General features: G+C 55.3%; 1 protein-coding gene across 4 annotated transcripts in view; it reads left to right on the top strand.

Moving 5' to 3' along the window:
* LOC120958374 (uncharacterized) overlaps nt 1-25741 on the top strand; it is a 33030-nt gene that overhangs the window by 5155 nt on the left and 2134 nt on the right. For 2 of the 4 annotated variants that reach the window (XM_040381121.2, XM_049609916.1), the window contains exons 6-16: nt 25-3285; nt 3374-4119; nt 4476-4774; nt 4912-5114; nt 6484-6840; nt 10274-10412; nt 10492-12860; nt 13800-13906; nt 13984-14383; nt 15834-15944; nt 16008-25721. In XM_040381121.2, the coding sequence (XP_040237055.2) occupies nt 25-3285; nt 3374-4119; nt 4476-4774; nt 4912-5114; nt 6484-6840; nt 10274-10412; nt 10492-12860; nt 13800-13906; nt 13984-14383; nt 15834-15944; nt 16008-25721 (17706 nt within the window). The remainder of the gene's footprint in view (nt 1-24; nt 3286-3373; nt 4120-4475; nt 4775-4911; nt 5115-6483; nt 6841-10273; nt 10413-10491; nt 12861-13799; nt 13907-13983; nt 14384-15833; nt 15945-16007; nt 25722-25741) is intronic. The other 2 variants (XM_040381122.2, XM_040381125.2) reach the window with 2 other exon arrangements.

Here is a 25741-nt window from a genome sequence, read left to right on the forward strand (position 1 = left end):
TCTCTCTCTTTTCGTCTTCGGCAGATGTCTTGCCCCAAGTGGTACCACTTCCCGTGCGTAGCCGCGTCCGGCGGGTTCCAGGTCATCCAGACGTACAACATCTTCTGCAAGGAGCATCTCGGACAAGTGCCTTTAGTGTGTGCGGAGGACATCAACTGCCGGCAGTGTTCGGCGCTCGGCGACGTCGGCAACCTGGTGATGTGCTCGATCTGTGGCGACCACTACCACGGCACGTGCGTCGGGCTGGCCCAGCTGCCGGGCGTCCGGACCGGCTGGCAGTGCAACTCGTGCAAGAAGTGCCAAATCTGCCGCGTACCGGACTCGTCCGAGGGCCGCTCGGTCGCGTGCGAGCTTTGCGACAAGATCTACCACGCGAGCTGCCTGCGCCCGGTCATGACGTCGATACCGAAGATCGGCTGGAAGTGCCGCTGCTGCCGGGTGTGCTCGGACTGTGGGGCGCGCACGCCCGGCGCCGGGGCTTCGTCGCGCTGGCACTCGCACTACACCGTGTGCGACTCGTGCTATCAGCAGCGCAACAAGGGCTTCTCCTGCCCGATCTGCCACCGGGCGTACCGGGCGGCGGCCCACCGCGAGATGGTCAAGTGCAGCGTGTGCTACAAGTTCGTGCACAGCACGTGCGATCCGGACGCGGAGCTGTCGGTGTACAATGCGCGCAAGGAGGCGAACCCGGACTACGAGTATCTGTGCAGCCCGTGCAAGACGGTCATACACAGCGGGCGACTGGCGGCGGCCCTGCGCCGCACCAGCAGCGTGGACGAGGACGGCATGTCGGGTTCGCAGGACAGCGCGAACGACGACGCGATGGACGTGGACGGGCCGGAGGGGCGGGAATCGGTGCGCGATCGATTGGAGCGCAGCGGGAGCGGCTCGTTGGATGTCGGGCTCGGCAAGGGCAAACCGTACGTGGCGAGCAAGATAGCGAAAAAGCGGCTCGGGCTGTCGCTGAGCGGTGGGCTGGCGGGGAGCCGGCCGAAAGGGCTCGGCAAGGGATTCCAGAAAAAGTCCCGCCTGGCGGACATTACGCGGAAGCGCGGCTCGAAGGCGAAGATGCGCGGCATCTTCGGTGTGCCCGGGCTGGGGCTGCAGCGGCCGACGGCGGACCAGGCGACGGCGGCGAAGGCCAGCGAGGAGGAGCCGGGCGGCGAGAACCGGCTGGTGCTGTGCTCGGCCAAGGACAAGTTCGTGCTGACGCAGGACATTTGCGTGATGTGCGGCGCGATCGGGACGGACCAGGAGGGTTGTCTGATCTCCTGCACCCAGTGCGGCCAGTGCTACCATCCGTACTGCACGAACGTGAAGGTGACGAAGGTGATCCTGCAGAAGGGCTGGCGCTGCCTGGACTGCACGATATGCGAGGGGTGCGGCCAGCGGCACGACGAGGCGCGGCTCATACTGTGCGACGATTGCGACATCTCGTACCACACCTACTGCATGGATCCGCCGCTCGAGCAGGTGCCGCAGGGCACGTGGAAGTGCAAGTGGTGTGCGATGTGCCTTAAGTGCGGCGCCAACAGTCCCGGGTTTAACTGCGCCTGGATGAACGCGTACACCGAGTGTGGGCCGTGCGCGAGCCAGTCGAGCTGCCCGTCCTGCAGCGAGGGTTACGCGGAGGGCGAGCTGATCATCCAGTGCCACCAGTGCGAACGGTGGCTGCACTGTGGCTGCGACCAGATCAAGACGGAGGCGGACGCGGAACGGTGCGCCGAGGAGGGCTACACGTGCGTCGGTTGCCGGCCGACCGATCAGCCGCCGCCCCATCTGGTGCCGAAGCGCAAATCCTCCACCGCGACCGTGCCGGCGATTGCGGCAGCAGCAGCAGCTTCGGCGCTCACGGCAAGCGCACTGGCGAAGCTGAGCGCCAAGCAGGAGGAACGGATAGCGCCGCTCGCGCTGGAAGGCAACCACTACCTGGACGGCGTGTGCCTGAGCGAGCACGGCCTGCACCAGATCAAGGCGCTGCAGGCCGAGTTCGGCAAGCGGGGAAAGCGCAAACCGAAGCTGCCGCCGGTCGAACCGCAGGCGGCCGAAAAGGATGCGGGCATACTGGCGGCGATCGAGTCGGTGGTGGCGGGCAGCAGCCACGACAACTCGCTCGAGGAGATGCGCCTCGAGCCGCTCGATCCGCGCGAGGAGGCGGAAATCTACAAGGACGGCATGGTGTGGAACGATCCAACGCCACCGGAAGGCTTCGCGCTGTTCACGACCGAAACGGGGACGGTGGTGCTGCGCAAGAAGCGGCAGCGCAACCTGCAAAAACTAGGCATCGGTGGGTTCTTTGTGCGCAACCGGGGCATCCGAACGAAGGACGGCAAGGACGACGAGGACCTGGTGGACGGGCTGGGCGAGGACGGGCGGGCAGAGGACGGGCAGCCCGGTGGTAGCAGCAACAAGCCAAAGAAGAAACCGATCCGGCGCAAGCCGAAGAGCAAGCTGATCGAGATCTATCCGAGCATACTGCAGGACGCGTTCTTCGGGCGCACGCTGCTGGCCGCGAATGCGCCACTGTTTGAGGCGCCGGCCAGCGACGAGGAGGCGAAGAGCGACGTGTCGGACGACAAGACGGTGAAGCTGTCGGCGGAGGAGCTGAAGCTGTTCGAGGCTGTGAAGAGCAAGGAGGAGGAAGTGGCCAGCGCGCAGGCGAAGGAGCATTCCGACGCGCAGCCGGGGGTGGCCCCGTCGACCGCCAGCGCTGCGACCGCTGCTAGTCAGGTGGGTCCGTCGATTAAGAGCCAGGCGGCGGGTGGGCAGCAGGGCGCCGCAGTGCCACAACATCCGGGACAGCGAACAGCAACCGGCGGCGGCGGAACGTCCCAATCGCAACCGGGCACACCGGGCAGCAGTGCCGCGCCGCCGCCGCCGTCGTCGGTTGCGCCTTCACCGGCAGCGGCAGCCGCCGCTATGTCTTCCAGTGGGGCGAACAACGCGGCGGGCGGCTTTACCGCGAACGGTGGTCCCGCTCCCACCAAGATGGAGGAGGATGAGACCAGCGACACGGAGGGGCTGAACGATGTGCTCGGCCTGCCGAACGACCTGATCGAGGAGGACTTTGTGAGCCAAATCATGACCGAGGACGAGCTGATCAAGCACTCCGCGGCCTTTGACGAGCTGGCGACCGACCCGGAGCTCACCGATACGCTGGCCAAATCGTCCAAGGACGAGCTGGTGGACATGCTGAGCCCGCACTTTGATCTCACCAACATTGGCCAGATGGACAGCAAGGTGGTGGAGGAGATTTTCAAAACCGTCCTCACGGACGAATCACAGGTAAGGGAAAGAAAGTGGAAAAGGCCATTGTTTTCGTGGAAGAGAATATGCGCACTGACGTTTTTGTTTGCCTTTCGTTACGTTTCAGGAATCTCAGGAATCGATGCTTGCCAGCTCCATGACGCCGTACACGTCCAACACGTCCACACCGTCGCACAGTGCCGACGTGACGAAGAAGGCGGTCAACACGCGCTACATTGCCACGGCCGGACAAACGATGGTGCATCCACCGCAGCAACCACAGCCAATGCAGCAGGATCAACAGCAGCAGCAGCAGCAGCAACTTCAATCACAGCAAGCGCAAATGGTGGTGGGCACACATCCACAATCGCAACAGCAGCAGCAGCAACGCACGCTACAGTCGGTTGTGATGCCGCAAACAATGCAGATGGCCAACCAGCAGGGAATGCTCACGGACGCTCAGCAGTCACCGCTCGCCGCTGGTACCGTAATGGGTGGGGTGGCAGTGAATCAATCACCTCAGCAGCAGCAACAGCAGATGGGCAATCCAATGGCCATAATGCCCCAGCCACACATGGCCGGCCAAACAGCCATGGGTGGACAGATGATGCTGCAGCAGCAGCAACAGCCGGGTGTCGGAATGATGCAGACTGGCATTATGCAACCCTCGCCATTAGGCCCGAACCAAGCAATGCAACAGCAGCAGCAGCAGCAGCAACCCAACGCGACATTCCCTATGATGCCGGTGCAGCAGCAGCAACAGCAAACGCAACAGCAGCAGCAACTGTCGCTCCCAGTTGGCGGTCCAGTGGTTGATGCCAACCAGCAGCAACTATCTCGAGGGTACTTTTCAAATGACTTCCTTTCCAGCAGGTAGGAATGGAGCTGACGATTGGTGGGGCTATTGCTTTTGTTTGGTGCAACAGTGCAACGCTATCCTCTATCAACCATCAACCTTTAACTGAGCTTGCACACCCACACACACACACACACACCCACACAGACACCCGCGAAAGAGTGATTTTGGTAGCGATAATATGCACGGCTTCATTTTCCTGCATCACAACCGAGTGAAATGAAACCCTCTTACCCCTCACAACAAGTAACCCATTCACACCTCCATTCCTAGCCTGGCCATTAGTGCTAGAACTGTTACTATCGAATGCATGCATCCGTTTTTTTTTCGTTGTCAATAGTGTAATTAATCCATTTAAACACGTTTCCTTCAGCGCAATGATGGGCGGATACCAGGATCCTAGTCAAAATCAATCCCCGGGAACGATTGGGGTGGTGCAAGCGCCAATGCAGCAACCCGGCCAACAGTGGGGTACGCCTCAAAGCGTACCAGCGCTCCCGGGCGGTCCTACGCCGATGGATACTACTCCCGCACCGACCACCGACAACCTGGCCGGTGGCGCTTCGGTCGTTGCTGCCGCCGGCACTGGTACGGGCGTGATGGTCGGTGCGCTGGATGAAACGAACGTGAAGAGCGCCCAGAAGCTGTCGGAAAAAATGCGCAAGGACGAAAGTGAGTTTGTCATCCCCGTTTTTTTCTCCCCCTGCTACTACTACTACTACAACGCCCGTTCCGCGTCTCGAGCGCATTGAAGTCTTTTGTAAAACACGCTGCTCAACAAACGTTCTTTCTTCCTTCACGCCTTACAGTGCTGGGCGATATGGCGACGATTTCGTCGGTGCTGTACTGCAACATGAGCCATCCGGAGCTGAAGACGGAGTACCCGAACTGGAACGACCGCTGGAAGCAGATCAGCAAACGGTGGCGGCTGCTCTCGAACGAGGAAAAGCAACCGTTCCTGCAGCAGGCCCGCGACAACCGGTCCGCCAGCAAGATGAAGAAAACGCAGCAGGTATTTATTGTACGCACACGCGCGGGTGGATTTTTTTTTTGTTTTTACTTTTATTATTTGTGATTAAGTTCTTTCTTTTTCCCTTCCGGTCGAGTAACTTTTCTGTATTATTCCCAGCCCCACGGGTACATGTTACATTTCAAATCAAACAACAATGTCAAATGGATTTTTTGTAGGCAACAGATTTTGTTTTTTTTTTGTTGTTGTTGCAAAGTTAAAGAGTCAATCAGAGAGTTTAGAGAGAAACCCACACACGGCGCTGGTCGTTGCCCCTTTGGGGTGGAGGTTTTTGTTAAGAATTTTAGGCTCTTGTTTTTTTGGTGTGATAGAAACCACTGTGTCTTTGTGAGTGTGTGTACCTATATCCAGTCGAGACTTCGATGCACCTTTTGTTAGACACTACCCACACGTTTTCCGTTTCCGTCCATTCAGTTGCCATCTGTTTACGGATGATTTTACACCTTCCTGCTGCACACCTTGTTGGTTTTGTTTCGTCGCGCACGTATCGCGCAAACAGTGCAAACTTAAGAAACTAACTTACCAGTATAAACAATCAGTTTGCAGAGCCTGTTTTGCACCAAACTCGAACAAGTAATAGCGTATGAATAGAAGATCGCAAACTCCCCGATTTACCCTATTATCACGAGCTATGTTTTTGTAGTGTAATAATCATTCGACGCCATTGAAGCATTATCTCTCTCTCTCTCATCATTATCCCACTCATCCGCTCTCGCTGTCTCTATACACTGTGTTTCATTCTTTAGTATACGGTGCTCCTCATACGTGTTTGTGTGACTAACATACGATTGAAGTTGTGTTTGTTTTACCCCGCCCTCCCTTATCGACTCAAATGTGTAAGCTAGATTAGTTGTACATGTCCTTGCTCATTAGAATGTGCTGCGGCATCATCAATTCACGATCCAGGCGTGCCGGTTATGCTATTGGACCCATGTTGGCGCTTTTCGCAACACTTACGCAAACATTACGTTGCCATTTATCGATGGAACACGAACCTCATCCACGTACCTGAAAACACATCACCACCATCACCGACAACTACTTTTACCAACTTTCTTCTACTACTTTCCACTACTACTCTCTTCTACACTCGAAAGCACCGTGTTCTTCCCCTTTTTTTGTTTGTTTCATTTTTGTTGTTTGTTTGTTTAGTTGTTCGTTCATTCGTTCGTTCGTTCGTTCGTTCGTTCGTTCGTGTACGGAATCGTTCGTTTGTTTGTGTTAGTTTTGATTTGCTCTAACAGCAAAAATACATTTAAAAAAAATCCGATACAAAAAAAAACTACTACAGTACTATAAATGGTTATGGTTCATAAATATTGCAACACTTCCCCATCCCGAATCGATTCAGGTACCACAATTATCACCCAAAGATGGCAACAGCAATAGTTCTGGTACGATGAACATTGTTGGCCCATCGTCTGCATCTTCCCCCTCTTGTTCCTCATCATCGAACATATCGGGCTCGCTTGCCACGGAGTCGGGTTCGCTCCTAATCGGTGCGGACCAGCAAACGGTGGTCACGGCCGGTGGGTTAGTGCAGCAACAGCACCAGCTCAACATTCATCAGCATCATCACCAGCAGCAGCAGCCTCATCAACCGATGCAGCAGCAGCAGCAGCAGCAGACGGCATCCCTCGGACAGCAGATGCAGCAGATGCTGCACAGCAGCGCGCCGCTACAGCAACACCAGTCCCAACTACTTGAGGTGCAAGGAAATTCTTTGGACGATGGCATTAGTACTAATAGCTTAGACGAGCTCGGTGCCACCGCCGCTTCCAACAGTACTCATGTTTTTAGTGCCATACGCGATTGTAATACCACACCTCCCTCCTCTTCTAACGATACTAACACGAATGCATCACTAGATTCGGCCCCCGGTGACGGTAGTAAGGCTCCATCATCCACTCACAAACCCCCCAGTAACGAAACGACACCATTCATACACACCACCACTAACACTACACCACACCATCACCAACAACAACATCCCTCCGGTAGTAGCATGACGGTGAGCAACTCCGCCACCGCCGGTGAGACCTCGGCTCACCGCTCCCAGAACCCTCTGCTCTCGATCAGCGATAACGCGACGTCCAACTTGATCGTACGCCCGTCGAGCGCGAACCTAGCGGAACAGCAAGCATCGCAAGCGCCACCATCAGCACCCTCCACGTCCGAGTCTCCATCTGGTGCGGTAGGAGTCAGCACCGCTGCCGTCGGCGGTGGTGGCTCCAAAGCGAACCTGGTTGTGGCGGCCAACATTGCGAACACGTTCATCAATCTCTCCAGCCTGACGGCGATGGGACAGGCGGGCTCTACTGCACAGCAAACGCAGCAACCGGTGCAGCAGCAAATCGTTCCCCCGCGGGCACAGTTTGCATCGGTCAATCAGGCGGTGGAACAACAACAACAGCAGCCGCCGCAGCCGCCCGGCCCGGGAACAGCGGGTGCAGTGAACGTGCTGCTCAATCAGCAAGGAGGACCGATGGCGCCAACACACGTCATGAAAACGCTAGCGATCGGCAACAGCAGAACGAACATTTTCGTGCCCAACGTGATCGCGTCGCCCGGTGCGTCCAACTTTACCGTCCACCATCATCACCACCAGTTTGGGCTGCGGAACGGGCCCGCACCGAACGTGACCGTCAATCCGAACGGGAACTTTAACGTCAACTCGAGCGCCATCTTGCGACCCGGCTCGTATGCGCACATACGACCGGCCTTTCTGCCGCAAACGTTCAATATTGTTGCGAGCGGAGGCGCCGCTGGTGGTGGTGGCGCCAGTGGCTCCGCCGTGCAATCTCCCATATTGGCCGCATCGCTGCAGACGATTAACAAAATTGCTGCCCAACAGCACCAGCACGTGGCCGGTGGTGCTTCATCGTCTTCGTCGCGCTCGTCGTCCGCAAGCGTCGGCAATAAGATCATCAACGTGTGCCAGGACGGATCGCAGCAGATACTGATCACTGCCGGTGGTCAGCAGCATCAGCAGCAGCTGTTTGGCGCCGCACAAAGCCCGGGCCGTCAGACGGCAACCGTCTGCAGTCCGCAGCGTCCCAGAACGCCCAGTGTAGTGGCACACCTCGGGTCCGGTCCGGTCACGGTGATGAACCTGCACGATCAGCACATACGGGTGCTGACGCCCGGGGAAATAATGCGCACCTTGCCGTCGCTGGATGGCGTTAGCAATGCCGGCGGAACTGCTCAGCCGTCGCATTATACGGTACTTGCTAGCGCTGCTGCTGCTGCCACGAATGGCGATAGTGCCGGAAACGGAAGACACGAAATTGTTGGCATGGACACAACGGATTCAGCAATCAGTGTAAAAGACAGCGGCAGCACCATCAGCACCAGTTCCGCCAATGCTTTCCATAGCGATCATACGTCTAGTGCTACTACTACTACCACCACACCGTCATTGTCAGATAGGGTCAATAACACAAATGTCACCAATAATAATCCCATGAATATAACAACCACTACCAACACCACCATCACCACCACCAACACCACTACCAATAATACTTCCTGTATGTTAACTGCAAATAGTACTGTGACAGCTATTGTTTCTACTTCCTCCATCACCACCACTACTACTACTACCACCACCACCATCACAAGTACTACCACAGCTAGTAATGCTAGTATCCATTCTGCTCCTACTACTACCACTACTACTACTACTACCGCACCCGAAACGGTGAGAATCTTAAAAGATAGAAAACGTAAACTAATGTTGTTTTTTCCTTCCTTTATTTTTGTGGGTAATTGTTTTTTGTTTTACAACTGTTTTTTTAAGATTATTGATTTTGCTATGAATTGAATTGGTTTTTCGCTGCTGGTTCGGAACGTTTGCTCATCGGCTTCCCTTTTATTGTTGTTATTGTTTCCCTTCTTTTTTCAAACAGTGTGACCTTCTAATGGATGTTTTTGATATCTTTTATCAACTTTTTTATAAGTGTTTAAAATTTAACTTAAAAAGTATAAAAGACAATTATTTTATGCATCTTTAAAACACCATTAGTTTGGTGTGAAGACGCTTTCTTTTGGGAAAAAAGCAAATGATCTGCAAAAACAAAACAAAATGGGCAACAGTTTTGAATCATCTTTTGAAGTTCTCACTCAGTGTTTCTTGTGTAGTATTGATGTTTTTTGTTGCATTTTTCCATTAATCATTTTCATTGTATTCTATTTATATTATCTGCTCTGCATGTGTGTATGTGTTACTTGTTTTTAACCTTTACAACTCCTGCTATTTTTATGTGTTTTATGTACTGTTGTATATTAGTGTCTTTGCTCATCTTATCATCCTACCAGCAGTAATGCTTCTTTTTCTTACTCTTACTTTATCTTTTCTACAAATTATCATCTTTTCTCATAATTCTTCGGTAGCTTTTTTGTAATTAGGTGTCTTTTATTTCGCTTCATGTAGTAGTTTTAAGTAACTTTCATTCCGCTATGTTGTCATTTCATTTCCTAATTCATTTCAATGGCATGGGATTGCGCGTTTTATTCATTTCAACTTCGTCTGGTTTGTTGTTAAAAATTTATCGAATTAGAAACCTCTTTTTGTCCATTAAATCCTTGCACAGTTATGCACACCTCTGCTGGATGTAATTAAATTCTGACGGCTAGCGATAGCAATTGCTATATAGATGGTTGTAGTTTCTGTCCCTTCTTTTTTTTTTTAAATTATGCGATTAATACTCGGTTAAAACGAATATCTATAAAGTCTGCTGTTTTTTTTTTACGCAAACGCAATACACTAATTTGGACTACCTGTCTGTGCGCGAGTATGATGAATTCGTGTTGTTTTTGAGTTTGTTTTCCCAAGCAAACACGCTTCTAATAACTTTGGTTTTTGTATTTTTGTTTTGTTACAATCATAGATTCGTTTTACTCTCTAATATATGTATTGATGGCATTGTTTTATGATTTCTCTGCTGTTCGATATATCCTATTGATGGTTTTTAATACTGATAGCTAGTATGTTTTCTTCTTTCATTTGCTTCCTTTCTCTCCGAGTACAATACGTGGCACTAAAAAAGAAAAGTGTATAGAAATGAACCAAACCCCATTCATTAACGCATCGTTTTCTTACTTGACTTTGTTTGTTTTTCCTTCCCATGCCCCCGATTCAGGATCAGGATAAAATAAATGCGCAGCAAAAAAGTATGCGCGAAGCGGAACAGGAACGCCAGTGGAAGCAGCTGCAGCAGCAGCGCGCCCGAGAGCAACAATCGCAACAGCATTTGCTGCTGCCGGAGCAAAGGATGCAAGGTAGGGAGAGGGGGGCTTTTTGTTGTTGCGGAATCCAAATTTAGTTCGCAATTTAATGCAATTTTCCTTTGCTTTGTAGATCCAACGATGCAACTGCAGGTGGCAACCGACATTGGTTCCGGTGGGGTAGGGCCGATGGCAAGTCCGTCCCCCAACTCGCGCGGACCATTCGTGTCACCGGTCAGCAAGGGTCGCATGGCACCGTCCGTTGGCCCGATGGGCGTCGGTATGAACGCTCCCTCGAGTCCGGTTGCGGGCAACTTCCAGCACCCGCTGGGTATGCCATCGCGCGGGCTGCCAATGCAGCAGCAGCGCCAGATGCAGGGCCAGGTCGTCGGTGCCGGTGGCCCAACGGTGCGCATGCCGCTCAGCCCCTTCTCGCCGCAGTCGCAGCAACCGCAGTCGCCGCACGACATCCTGCCCGAGTCGCCGGCCAGTCAGCACTCCGGCATGGATCCGTTCGTTCGCCCACCGTCCGAGGGGATGGCGGACACGTACGCCGTGCACCATTCCCCGCAGACGCCCCGTTCGCTCGGCCATCAAAGCCCGGTGGCGGCGGCCAACCGTAGCCCGGCCTACCCCGGGCCGCAGATGGCGAACGCGAACGCGCCCGGTGGCGGGATGCGCATCAACACGATGGATTCGGGCTATCCGGGAGGGGCACCGGGCACACCAAGGCCACAGTTTTCCACCGGCACGTCCAGACCGACGGTTTACGCACGGCCGGGCGATCTGTACAATCTCATGCAGAACTCACCGTTCGCTTCGCCCCGCTCGGAAGGGTTTGCGCAATCGCCCCAGGAAGGTAACCGGCAGCTGCGTGACCTGCTGCAGCGTCAGCAGCTTCCGGCGCCTAACAATCCCGTGGGCGGATCCGCGGGTGTTGGTGGGGGTGGCGTTGTGGCCGGCGCTGGATTAATGCAGCCGAATTCCGCTCAACAGTCGCCGGTCCAGTCCGTACAATCGCCCGGTGGATTTATGGTGGACGAGCAACAGCAGCAACAGCAGCAACAGCAGCAGCAGCTACAGTTGCAACAACAGCAGCAACAGATGCAGCAACAGCAACAACAACAGCAACAGGTACAACAGCAACAATCAACACAAATGCAACAACAGCAACAAGCACAGCTGCAACAGCAACAGCAGCAGCAGCAAACGGGAATGATGCAACCTCAAGGCACTGTGATGCCCTCGAGCCCTACCGATATGGGAACGTTCCGGCAGCCCCTGCCACCGAACATGATGGCCCGTCCGCGCATGCCTGGCACAATGATACGCCCGTCCGGCAACATCGTGCTGGGAGCGAACAATCAAATACTGGTGCGGCAACAGATCGTCCGTACTGCCGGTGCGAATCAGATGGTAATTACACAGCAAGGCATGATACAGCAGCAGCAGCAGCAGCAACACGGCCAGCAGGGCGGTCAAATACTGCGCCAGCGGATGCAGCTTGGCGGGCAGCCCGGAGCCAACGCTCCAGATGGTACGCAGTTCGTGGCGCTCAATGGGCAGTTAATGCATTCCCAGCAGCAGCAGCAGCAACAGCAGCAGCAACAACAGCTCATGAATCAACAGCAAGTATTAACCTCCTCGCAGACCGATCAGCAAAACATAGCACTGCTTGCCCAGCGGCTTGCGGGTGAAGGCGAGGCGCACGTACCTTCGCAAAATAACATTGCCCGAGGAGGACCACAAACAGCCCAGCAGCAGCAGCAGCAACAAACTGCTGCGCCCGGCAGTGGCCAACAACCGGACGGATCGTCCGAGATCCCGGACAGCGTGAGTGCGGAGTTGGAAAAGCTGGAGCAAGAAGATAACACCGGCATGGGTGAGGTGGAAGGTGTGGGCGATCTTCTGGGCGAGCTGGACGATGATGATGCGGAGCTGCTCGATTCACTGACGGCCGAGATGGGCGATCACTTTAACATCCTCGAGTATGCTGATCCTGAGCTGGATACGACCGACGGCGAAAAGTCCAACCTGCTCGACAGCCTCGAGCTGGACGATGAGGCGAAGGACGGGGATGCAAAAACGCGACAGAAGCAAGGCGGCGAAAACGTCGATCCCAGTGCGTTTGAGAAGATGGATGATGCAAACAAGCAGCAGCAGCAGCAGCAGCAGCAGCAGCAGCAGGTTGGACCGGGTGGCACGATCGCCGCCAGAAATGTGGCCGGTCCAACTGGTATTATGCAGCAGCATCTTACCGGTGCGGGTGGAGCCACAGCGGTACAGAATACGATGCAAAGCAATTTTGCCACCGCACAAGGTCAAATGATGCAACAACAGCAGAACCAACAGATGCAGCCGCAACAGCAGTTTGGACAGCAGCAAATGCAAATGTCGTCCGTTGCCGGTGGACAGCAGAAGCTGATGGCGGGCAATCAGATAAGAATGGTGCGACCAAATCTTATGGGACAACCGTCGATGCAGCAAATGCAGCAGCAACAGGTAAATTAGCTTATATGAACAATGTATTAATATTAATATTATTATTATTATCATTATTATTATTATTATTATTATTATTATTATTATTATTATTATTATTATTATCATAATTATTATTATTATTATTATTATTATTATTATTATTATTATTAACTCTTTACTGTAAAAGTTTCAGACTCCTGGAACATTTTATTCAGGTTTTATCTTTAACTGGATTAAATTATCATTAAGAGTTTATTTCACTCATTTGCGAAAATGAGTTAAATCACTCTTTTGATAGTTCAATCTTGATGAATATTTCAACTCTTCGAACCATTTAACTAGCAATTCTCAGTAGTAGTGACTCATAACTCAGAGAGAATTTGATTCATCTTTTCACTTATTCTTCACTTATTCTGAATTGACTCATATTACTGAGTGATTCAATTTGATTCTGAATCATTATTCGAAATGAATCTTTTCACTTACTCTCCCTGAATTGACTCACGCTTCTGAGTGATTCAATGTGATTCTGAATCATGATTCGAAATGAATCTATATAGAATTAATAAAAACATTAGAGAGTTAAGTATTGATGAGTCATTTAACTCTGTCCGCGGACAATCAACTCAAACACAGTTGTGACTCATGATTCTTACTGAGTTAATCATTTGATTCGTGACTCTAACTCATTCTCCATGAATTATCTCACGGCACCGGGATGTTATTTCTATCGCTAGTGCTGCGTCGAATCTGATTCTGAATCATGATTCGAAATGAATTTTAAATTGTAATGAATGCTTCACCATACATGTATCAAACTATGCGACTCATGAATCATTTAAGATTCTGAAGGTTCTTCGATGTGAATCGATTACTCGCGATTTATATGAATGAGTATTCTTAAGTTTAAAACGATTCAATTGAATTAATAATAAATGTATCTCTTTTTTGTTGCAGCTTCAACAAGGTGTAGTCGTCGGACAAAACACAATGGTGGCTGGGCCTCGAATGATGGCAGCGGATGGAACAGTGGGAGTGGCTGGAACGTCCACCATGAAGGCAGGGTAAGTAAAACATGAGCCTCGTCCATTACAAAAGTATTCTTATGTGCCCTTTTTTCTCTTTCCACATTCTTAAACAGCTTCATCAATCAGCAACGCATGCAGCAGCTCAAACAGCTCGGACCCAATGGTGGTGGCGGGATGGTGCAGAACATCATTCCTGCCGGGCAACCGCAAACCCGAATGGTACAGCAAATGGGACCGGGTCAGCGAATCTTACAAACGCCACTACAGCAAGTGCAGCAGCAGCTTGTCCCAGGGATGGGCAATCAACCACAGATGGCAATGCAACAGCAGCAGCAACAACAGCAGCAACTGCAAGTGCAGCAGCAGCAGCAGCAGCAAGGGATGCAGCAGCAGCAGCCGCAGCAACAGCAGCAACAAAACGTGCCGGCCGCTGTGGGGCAACCACCGCCACCGCCCTATCCCGAGCCACCGCCACCGTATCCGGGCAGCCAAGCCGGTGGCAATCCAATGCAGGTAAGTGCAGGTTGGGTTGGGTGAAGGTTGTAACCACAGCAGCACAGCTTGCAAACTCGATCGAACAAAGTGTTTTTCGTATGCAAAGATCATTGCGTGTTTTTTTTCTGTGTATGGGATTTGTATAAATCATTTGAAAACTGAGCTTCTAGCTTGGAAAAACCAAACCATAGCGCTGTGGTTGTGGTTTGGTATGCTCAGGTCGCTTATTTCATTAATCACTTTATTTTTGTACATGTGTGTACAGACGCAGTGTTTTCATTTGTACACCGTGGTGCTATTTCCTGTTTTCTGTTGGTTTGTGAACCATTTCAGCAAATTATTTGCAAACAATCTTGTGTGTTACCTACTGTATTAGTTTGTGGGCCACTGTAATTATACTATGTGTGAAGCAACGCAGACCACGTTTCGATCAACAAATTTATCTTTTCTCTTTCCTGTGAATGCCAGCATCAACCTTACGCGAAATATTACACAAACTACTGTGTACCAAATACTTCCTCGCGACGATCGCTATTGCTTAAGGTGAGAGACATCCCACCAGAGAACACCAAACACCAAAACCAAAACCGTCGGCAACTCCGGCAGCAGTACAAAACAGTGCACCCTCTACCAATGCTAAACATCACAACCACCACCAACACCACCACCGTACAATCCAATTGCCTCTCTAAACTATCTTGCACTTGTCCTTCAGCAACAACTGTTACCGTTGCTCGAAAGATCGCAACAACACACGTTTCGTTCACCGTTTGGATCGCTGTTGAAACGCGTTCACTGTAAAACTGAGCTAGAGATCACCCGAGAACCACCTGCTAGTTTCGCTCTCGTTCGGTAGTTTTTTTTTTCTTTTATTTTCTTAGTAATTTAAAGGAATGGCAACGTTTGAAAATGCATTCACTACAGCAAAGCCGCATACAACAACCAGGCGTAGTTTTTATGCACAATACGCTCACAGGAAAACTTGATCCGATGCATCCGACGCCTCGAGTCTTTGTCTGTGTGTTTTTGATTTCATTTTTAGTTTTATGTTTTGTTTTTGGGCAATTGAATTGGAATGCAAATATAGGAAGGGGGGGTTGAGTGTGGGTTTATGTTTTGCTAGTCCAGTGCTTTAATCTTTACCGACACAATGAGCACAATGACCTGTTCAAGCGTGGTGATAATTCAACGGACAAACATCCTTTTGTTTCATTACGTAGTTGTTATTAACCTTAGCTGAGCTTGTGCAAGGTACATTCTTCACGCATACCGTTGGCCAAATTTGTTGCTAGATGCTATTTTATTTAGATGTCTCTACACACATGCTACACGCCTTTTTAAAATCGTGTCTTGGATGCGTAATGGTAGCGTAATGTAATCGAGTGTTTTGTAGGGAAATGAATTAAAAACAAATGTAAGCTAAAAAATGATATTTACTATTATTTCTGCTTCGTTTTCATTCCTGCAGGAGCAGCGCTTACTGCTGGAGGACATGGTGGAGCAGGAGAAGCGTGAGCAAGCTAACCAGCTGCAACAGGTCGGTGATATGCCACCGAATCAGATCATGATGAACGACCAGGTAAGCGCCAACCGTGAACAGAACGATCGACAGTGTACTAAACACGCCGCTTCTTTATCGCAGGGTTACGAACAGATGTTGAACAACCCGCAGCAGGGTGTCGGCGGCCGCCTTGCACAGCAGCAAACGGGAATGGTGACCGCACAGCACAGCCAAACGCAGCAGCTGCAATCGCCCGTTATGCATCAGCAGCTGCAAATGCAATCACCAAACAATGGTCAGTTTATGATACAACAGCAGCAGCAGCAGCAGCCAAGAATGGCTCCGCAATGGCGCCAACAAGCACCGGGAGGCGTCAATGTAATGGGACAGCAGCAGCAACAACAACAACAACAACAACAACAACAACAACAACCACAACTACAACAGCAAGGCCAGATGGTTGGTGGAGGATTGATCAATCAAATACCAAAAAATACGATGGTTGCCATGACGACACCCGCACCAACGGCCGCCGGCTCACCGCAGACCGCCGATCCGTCCGGCAGCAAAACGATCCCGCTCTTCCAGGCGAACCTGCAGCCGCAACCGCCACAGCCACCGGAAACGATCGCCACCGAGCAGGATCGGCTGCTGCAGATCAACTACGAGAACTGGCTGAACCAGCAAAACACCGTCCTGTCCAACCAGCTGAAGTACTACGAGACGGAAATCGTGAAGCTGCGCAAGGTGAAGAAGCAGCTCAACACGAAACAGCGCCACCTGCGCAAGCAGGGCAACGAGCTGACGGAGAACGACGCGAAGGAGCTGCAAAAGATCACGGCCGACCATACGGTCATCCAGAAGCAGCTCGAGAACGCACGGCGCCAGCAGCGCCAGCACTCGGTGATACTGCAGGAGTACAAAACGAAGCACCAGTCGGGCAAGCCGGCGTCGTCCGGCGCGTCCACACCGGTCGGTGCGCCCGGCAGTTCGCCGGCCCAGTCGCTGATAGCGCCGCCGTCACCGCTGATGTCGCCGTCGCCCAGCTCGCAGCCGGGCTCGCTGTACCAGCCGACGGTGCAGTCGCCGCTGAGCAATCTCATCCTGCAGCCGAACCAAAGCCCGCTGCACTCGCCCAGCCCGCTGCTGTCGCACAGCCCGGGCCCGGCCAGCGTGAACTCGTCCGTGCTGCAGAGCCCGGGCGGCAACCATACCAACTCGAACAGCGCTATGTCGCCGTACAGCACGATGCAACCGTCACCCCGCATCGGTACGCCCCACTCGCAGATCGATGAAAACCCGTTCAGCCCCGGGCCGGGCGGTGGCCCGTCGCCTTCGCCTTCCCTGCCCGGCCGGCTGACGTCACCGGCGCCGCGCATGACCTCGCCCCAGCATCGAATGGCGGGCCAGCAGATGGTGGTCGGTGGGCCGAACCGCATGGTCCCCAGCCCGGGCAATCAGTTCAACCAGCAGCAGGGCATGATGATGCAAAACACAATGATGAGCTCGCAGCTGCCACAGCAACAGCAAATCCAGCAGCAGCAGCAGCAGCATCAGCAGCAACAACAGCAGCAAACACGCTTTGTGCGGCCTCAAACCATACCGAATGATCCCAATATTCGAATGCGAGTTGCAAACAGCATACAAATGCAACAGCAACAGCAGCAGCAGCAACAGCAGCAACAAATGATGGCTCAAAATCCCAACCTTCGCCAGATGCAGCCGGGAGCGGTCGGGGCGGGCTACAACTCGCCACTCGGCAGTCCGCAGCCCATCATGTCACCCGGGGGCAATATGAACCAACAGCAGCAGCAGCAGCAGCAGCAGCAGCAACAACAGCCGATGCAACAGTCGCAGCAAGCGATGGATCCACGCACGATGCAGCTGCTCCAGCAGCAGCAGCGCATGCAGCAAATTCAACAACAGCGCCAACAGCAGATGATGCATCAGCAACAACAACAACAGTCACCACAGCATGGCGGTGTACAAGCGGGCACAATGATGCAACAATCCAATCAGCAACAACAGATGCAAATGATGCAGCAGCAGCAGCAGCAGCAACAACAGCAAATGCAGATGCAGCAACAAATGCAGCAACAGCAGCAACAGCAGATGAATTACGCCAAGCAAAGTCCGATACATCAGCAGCCACCGTCACCGCTGTTAAGCCATGGCGGGGGCAATACGCCCACCTCTTCCCCGATGCCTCAAAGCCCGATGATGTACTACAGCCAACAACAACAACCTCAACAGCAGCAGCAGCAGCAGCAACAACAGCAAGGTCAGCAAATGCAGCAACAGCTAATGCGTCAGCAATCGATGTCGACCGGAGAAAGCTATCCAAATGCATCGGTCGGCGGCGGCGGTGGTGGTGGTGGTGGTATGAACCACCCATCGAACCCAATACCGCTGCCGTTCGGGAAGTTTGGCTACATCAAGCTCGGTCTTCGCGGCGGTTCGCCAATGTGGGGTAATGCGCGGGGCAACAAGCGCGCCAATCCCGTCGCCCAGTTCCAACAGCAGCAGCTCCAAAAGCAGCAGCAGCTGCAGAAACAGCAGCAGCAGCAGCAGCAACAGTCGGCCGGCGGTAGCAGCGCCACAGCTGGAACATCGGCGGGCACAACCCGCACACCACCACAATCGGCACTCGCCATGGAGGTGAGAAAGCAAACCATCAACACGGCCGGCACGACGACGCTGGTGCCGCACCGGAATCGCATCACGATCGTGCAGAAACCGGCCGGCGGTATTACGACGACGACGACGACGCTGAACACGGTAGGCGTCACCATCAAGCCGGTGGGCGGTGGAACGGAGCCAGCGACAGCGAACAGTAGCGGCGCCAGTGGTAGCGGCACCGTTGAAGAGATCGTCGTAATCGACAGCAGCCCCGACGAGAAGCAGCAGCGGCTGCTCGATTACGATGATGACAACGATAAGGCGCTGGTCGGCACGGAGGTGTCTCTGAACTCGGTCGCCCAGCACGGTGTCGACGGGGATGAAGCGATCATGGAGTCGTTCGGTAGTGGAACACCAGCCGGGTACGATATCGTGGGGAGTCCGCTCGATTCGCAGATAGCGGCCGGCGAGTACAATCTCTTCTCGGACGATGTGGTCGAGTGTGTGGACAGCGAGGATGGCGGTGTGGCGGCGGGCGGAGCGAAGAAGGACGCCCGTACGGTTGCGGTTGAGCTGCTGCTGGATGCGGACAGCAGCGCCAAGGACAAACCGTTGCTCGGCAGCTCGGAGATTGAGATCGTGGAAAGCATTGACGAGAGCAGCATCGGCACGACGGCGGAAGATTTCGAGGCCATGATTGACAGTCGGCCCAAGACGGCCACACCACCGACGGTCGCGGCGGATGGTGCGCCAAGTGCGGCGAAGACCGAACCGACCGTCACCGTTACCAGGAAGGAGGAAAAGGTGGTGGAAAAAGTGGCCACTCCTAAGAAAGAGGTAACGCTGGTCACGGTGCATCAGCAGCAGCAGCAGCAGCAGCAAAGTCCGAAGCCAATCTCGTACCCAACGGCCCGCATTGCCATCCAGCAGTCGTTGATGCAGAACCGACCGATCGTTTCCGCCGCCCACCAGCGGCTGGTGAAGGATGCGACGGAATCGACCGCCAAGCTGTCGATCGGCAACACCACCATCTCGGTGCCGATACTGAAAAGCTTCCCCATGACGGCGACACCGTCGAAAGCGGCCGGCACGGAACAGAACGCGGCCAGCAAGGCGGCAACGCTTGCGACCCATTCGAAGAAACTGATCAACACGTCGGGCGGGCTTTCGATCAGCAACATTTCGAAGAACCCGGCCGGCGGGACGGTGATCGCGGTGGGAGGGCAGAAAATTAACACCACCAGCATCGTCACGCTGTCCTCGCTCAACCTCAACCAATCGTCCCCGTTCATAACGAAAACGTTCGCGCGGCATGGCGGTGGCCTCACGATACAGCAGCAAAAGCAACTGTCCGTCGGTTCGCAGATCAAAATTCAGCAGGCTGGTTCCGTTGTGCTGCAGCAACAACAGCAACAACAACAATCTGCACAACCAACAGCAACCAGTTCCGGTGCAAATGCGAGCCAACCCGGGCCGGCTGCGGCCGCCGGGACGAGTGTAACGTTCGGTGTGGTGCAAAGCACGGCGCAGCAATCGCAACCACCGATCGAGGCGATCGTGGTGAAAGCGTCGCCGAAACCGAAGGTGGCCTCTACGTCGAGCCTCAGCTACGCGAAGCTATCGTCGCTTACCGTCACGCAGGACACGTCGCTGCCGACGAAGATCTTCGAGGATGATTCCATCTCCCCGGACAGTTCGATCAGTCAGGAAGATGCGGAGCAGCCAGCGCTAGATAAATCGGACCTCGCCGGACCGGCGGAGGAAGCTGCTGCTCCCAAAACCACGTCCACCGAAACGCCGGGAGGTCAGGATACGCCTGCCACGACGGCGGAAACGACCCAACAGCCCGACGGCCAAACCGTTAAGGGCAAGCAGAACATCATTCCGGTGCACGTGATAGCAAAGTCGCGGGAAAACTCGCGCAGCCCCATACTGACGGGTGCGGGCGGGCAACGGATCGTCTCCTCCATGCCACAGCTTTCGCCCCTCTCACAGCCGAACGAGCTGACGCTGAACGCTATGAACGTGTCGCAGCAGGTACGCTCCATCATGTCCTCCATCAGCGTTTCGAACGCGGCGAGCGTGGCGGGCAGCAGTAGTGCCGGCGGCGGTGGTACGCCGAGCGTCGTGCTGTCGATGGCCCCGTCGACGACGACGGCGGCCGGCACGACGAGCGTCGCGTCCAGCGTGGCAGCGAGCAACATATCCACCATCACGTTCGACACGATCCTTCCCTCCAAGGGCGACAACATGAGCAAGACGGAAACGATTGCCAGCATCCTGAAGACGGTGTCGGGCAAAACGATCCTCCCGGCGGCGGCGATCGCCAGCAACTCCAATCTGGTCAAAGCGTCCGAGCAGCAGAGCGGCAGCCCGTCGCTCACGTCCACCACCATCACGCAGATACCGGCCACGAAGCTGATCACGCAGCAGCTGCAGCTGAGCCGGCTGCCGGGGCAAACGATCGGCAGTGGCAACAGCAACTTCCTGGTGGTGAAGCAGCTACGAACACCGAACAAGCAGACCGGGCAGAACCACATGCAGAAGCAGCTGGTCGTGCTGACCCAGCAGGGCCAGGGCGGACAGCAGATCAAGCTGCAGACGCACCAAACGCAGCAGCTCGCGGCTGGCAACAGCGTCATCATACAGAGCCAGCCGGGCAGCAGCGGGGGAGCGACCGGGAGCTTTATGAAAATATCCACCACACCCACGATCGTGTCGACGGCAGCGGGTGGTGGTGATACGGCGAGCAGCAAATCCGTCACCACCACGGTCGATACGACCAGTGCCAGCGGGATTGCGACAATCCTGAGCAACGCAAACGCTCAGCAGCAGCAGCAGCAAAAAACACTCACCACATCACAGCAACCAGCGGCGCAGCTGCAGAGCTCGTCGCCGCAGCAAATCATCTGCACCAACCAGGCGACGGGCCAGACGCGAATACTCAACCTCGGCACGGTGGTGGCGGCGGCTGCGGCAGCGTCCGGTGACGGAACGTCCGCGAACGCCGCCAACCCGCCGACCAAGTCCATCGTGATGAGCACGTCGCGTGCCGCCACCATCACGAGCATCAACGTGACGTCCACGACGGCCACACCGGTCGCCAGCATCCTCAGTGCCACGCTGTCGCAGCCGCTGATCAAAACCAGCTCCCACATGCCATCCTCCATCACGACGCTGCTCCAGAGCCAGCTGCAAAGTGCGGCCTCGTTCCGGCGCTCCAAGTCCACCGATGAGGCGCCCGCGCACGGACACGGGCGCGAAACGGCCTCGCAAATACTGAGCAAGCGGCTCAGCCTGGAGTCGACCAATGTCGTGAAAAGCGAACCGGTCGACAGCGCGTCGGACGATGCGAGCGTTAGCAGCTCCACTGCTCAGGCTGCCAGCAGCACGTCAGCCACCGCTGGTGGCAACCAGCCGAAGCCGGACACACCGGCTGCGGCGGCAACCGCGGGAAGTGGATGCAAATTCTCAACCATGCCGTCCGCCGGCACGGTCACAAAGTCGGAAGACTCGCAGAACGTGCTGCTCAAGCAGCTGCTGCAGAACAGTGGCAGCTCTAGCGCGTCGTCCGTATCGTCGCCGGCCCCGTCGCCCATCGGTCGGGCCGTGCCGAGTCTCATAACGAGCCAGCGGGCACCGAGCCTGGGTGTGGTGAGCTCGCTCGAAGCGCAGCTCGCCCGGCCAGTGATTCCACCGTCCGCCAATCCACCCGCCATCCAGCTCATTAGCAGCCAGCCGATACCGGCGATTGCGGCGTCGATCAGCTCCATATCGTCGTCCACCGTCTCCTCGGCAGCAGCTGCTTCCACGCCGTCTGCAGCGTTAATGAGCGTGTCGTCTGGAACTAGCATCGGCAGCAGCACCACCACCACGTCAGTTACGACGGCGTCGGCAAGCAACAGTACCAGCAGCAGCAGTACAGCGGAAGCAGCGAAAACGAAGCTTATCTCGCGGGAAACGTCTTTCGTGTCGAAGCCACCCGGCATATCGTCGAGCCATCCGACACCGAATCTGGCGGCCAACATGCTTGCCGCCAGTATGAAGAAGGAGGAGATGCTACAGGCAGCCGCGGCGGCAGCAGCTACCACCATCACCACAACCACCACCACGTCCGGTGCGACCGTTGGTCAGGGAACGGTTAAGCTCGATTCCGGAACAATTACGGTCACACAGCTTCAAGCATCACAACCGACAGTCACTACGGCGGCTGCCTCGCAACAGCTCCAAACGACGGTGACGGCCACCAAATCTGCTATGCCACCACAACAACAGCAAGTAAATTCGCTACAATTTTCCCAACAAAACAACCAACTGCAGTCGAAAACGCTGCCAAACGCTGCCACTGTCGTGGGCTCTGTTGGCGAGACGAACGTAACCATCGTCAAGCGTGATGCCGTGACGCAGCAGACAGTGTCAAGCGTCACAACAGTGCTGCCAGCGTCCACCAGCGTGACGGTGACGGCCAAAAGTGGTCCACCTGAGGAGTCGATGAAACGCTTTGCGCCGAGTCCGGTGCAGCAGCAGATTGGAGACACAACGATAGTGCGAACTCCTACACCGACGCCCTCGCCGGGTCCGATGCAACAGCCCTCGAGGCCACCGTCTGCTGCACCCCGATCGGAAACGCCCGTTGACATAAAAAAAGAGCCGGAACAATCACTGAACAGTGGCTCTGCTTCTGTGGCCTCTGCCACGACCACCACCTCCACCGTGTCAGGCACAACCACACCGATAATGTCATCACCAGTCGCCCCAATGGGTCCTCCGGCAACAACAGCAGTGACACCTTCGCCCGCTGCGGCTCAAACGACGCCAACCGCGTTGAAATCTCCTCTACCACCCGGAAGTGTGGAATCCACGACGACCATCACCGGTTCTCCTGCCATCACGAAAGTGGAAGCCAGTAGTGGTGGCCCCTCGCCGGTAAGCACAGTGCCCACCGCCACCGCCATCAAAGAGGAACCGACGGAACCTCTCACAGCCGAGCAGGCGGCCAAGCGGGCGGCCGAGCTGGCGCTCGAGCTGAAGAAAAAGAAGCGCCGCGAGTACCAGAAAAACCGGCGCCAGATGCAGATCCAGTCGAACAAGGACAACGCGCACAGCCAGGCGAAGAAGAAGCCGAAAAAGTCGGTCAAGATCGAGGAGGACTACGACACGTGCATCGACAACCTGATGGGCCAGCTGCGCCAGCTGCCCCAGATGCAGATCCTCGAGCCGCAGCTGCCCCGCAACTACGGCGTCTGCTCCGTGTTCGGCACCGGCGACCTGTCCAAGTTTACCAACCTGAAAGGGTACTCGATCGCGACCGGCGACCTGACCGGGCGGTACGGCGACGCCCAGATACCCTCGATAGCGGACTTTTACAACACGAAACCGTTCGGCGTGAAGGATCCGCCGCCCGAGCCGACGCCCGTCTCGGTGCACCGCGGCTTCTACGACCAGGAGTTTGCGCCGATCAAGTTCGAGACGGAGGACCGGCAGCGGTACGAGTTTGTGCGCGACCGGGACCTCGATTCGCCCGACACGATCATCAGCACGTCCAGCCCGGAGTGCTTGCGGTGGGACTCGCCGGTCAGCTTTCCGGGCCTGCGGCTGATCAAGGAGGAGCCGGCCGAGGACGAGCAGACGGCCGTGTACAGGCAGATGTCGCCGGTCATCCCGATACTGGCGCCAATTCCGATCCGGCTGCGCAAGGGCATCACCCTGTCGGCGGATTCGACTGGTCGGCCGCAGCAAGGAGCGAACGTCGCCGGCAGCAACAAGGAGAACGAAGGGTTCCGGGAGACGGCGGGCGTCAAGTCGCGGTTTGGGCCGCCCACCCCGCTCAAGGACACGAGCAATGTGACGGTCACGCTGACGCTGACCTCCTCGGCGGTGGACGACATTTTCGGCGTGCTGCGCGATTTGGCCAACATGCTGGAGATACCGCCGCCGACCACGTACCAGATAGTGGAGCGTACGGTGTCGCCCACCAGCCAAAAGCTGGGCCTGTACCGGACGAAGGGCCGGGACGGGAAGGAGGGCGCCCCGATCGACATCCAGACCATCCTGAACGGATCGGCCCGGTTCTGCCGGCACTGCGACGTGGTCATACTGAGCAACATCATCATCGCGAACGCGTCCGAGTTCCCGCTGCTGGCGGCGAACGGTGACGTCGGCGGCCAGGCCGAGCTCGAGTCGGAGGAGCTGTACTTCTGCGGGGAGCAGTGCTACCGACAGTTCCGCTGCTGCCCGACCAGCATACTGGACGAGGCTGGGGACAGTAGCGCCGGTGCTGCAGCACTGGCCACTGGCGAAGGTACGGCAGCGCTCAGTCACAAACCGGACACAGGTGCGCCGAACGTCGATGTGGCAGCCGTGTCCGGTGCGGTGGAAATCAAGCAGGAAGTACTGGAGGACGTAGAAATGGAAGATGTCACGGCCGGCAACAGCTCCACCGGCAGCGTTAAGGACGCACCGGGCAGCGGCGAGCGCAAGAAGAAGCACCCGGACGATGGCATGGAGGTGGATGTGCTTGCGGGCGCACCACCCACCAAACAGATGAAGGGCGTTCGGTACAAGGTGTACACACCGAACTGCTTCGGCGTGCAGCGGTTCAAGAAGCCGAGCGAGAAGGAAATCACCGAAACGCTGTTCCGCATGAGCATCACGGTGGCCCCGACGCCCAAAATGCCGGACGATACGCGGCGCTGCATCTTCTGCCACACGGTGGGCGACGGGGTCGCGGACGGACCGTCCCGGCTGCTCAACTACGACGTCGACAAGTGGGTGCACCTGAACTGTGCGCTCTGGTCGGACGGGGTGTACGAGACGGTGAACGGTGCGCTGATGAACCTGGAGAATGCGCTCCAGCAAAGCCTCACGTCGGTGTGCGCCTTCTGCAGCACGCTGGGCGCGACGGTGAAGTGCTTCAAGACGCGCTGCGCCAACGTGTACCATCTGAGCTGCGCGATGAAGGATAGCTGCGTGTTCTACAAGAACAAAACCACCATGTGCCAGACGCACGCGCCCAAGACGGAGAAGGACTCGGAGCTGACGACGCTGAGCGTGCAGCGCCGGGTGTACGTCGACCGGGACGAAAGCCGCCAGGTCGCGTCGGTGATGCACCATTCCGAGTCGAACAATCTGCTGCGGGTGGGCAGCCTGATCTTCCTCAACGTGGGGCAGCTGCTGCCGCACCAGCTGCAGAGCTTCCACACGCCGAACTACATCTATCCGATCGGCTACAAAATTGTGAGTATTTGTGGGGATAT

Source organism: Anopheles coluzzii, chromosome 3 (genome assembly GCF_943734685.1).
Source record: "Anopheles coluzzii chromosome 3, AcolN3, whole genome shotgun sequence".
Taxonomy (NCBI): domain Eukaryota; kingdom Metazoa; phylum Arthropoda; class Insecta; order Diptera; family Culicidae; genus Anopheles; species Anopheles coluzzii.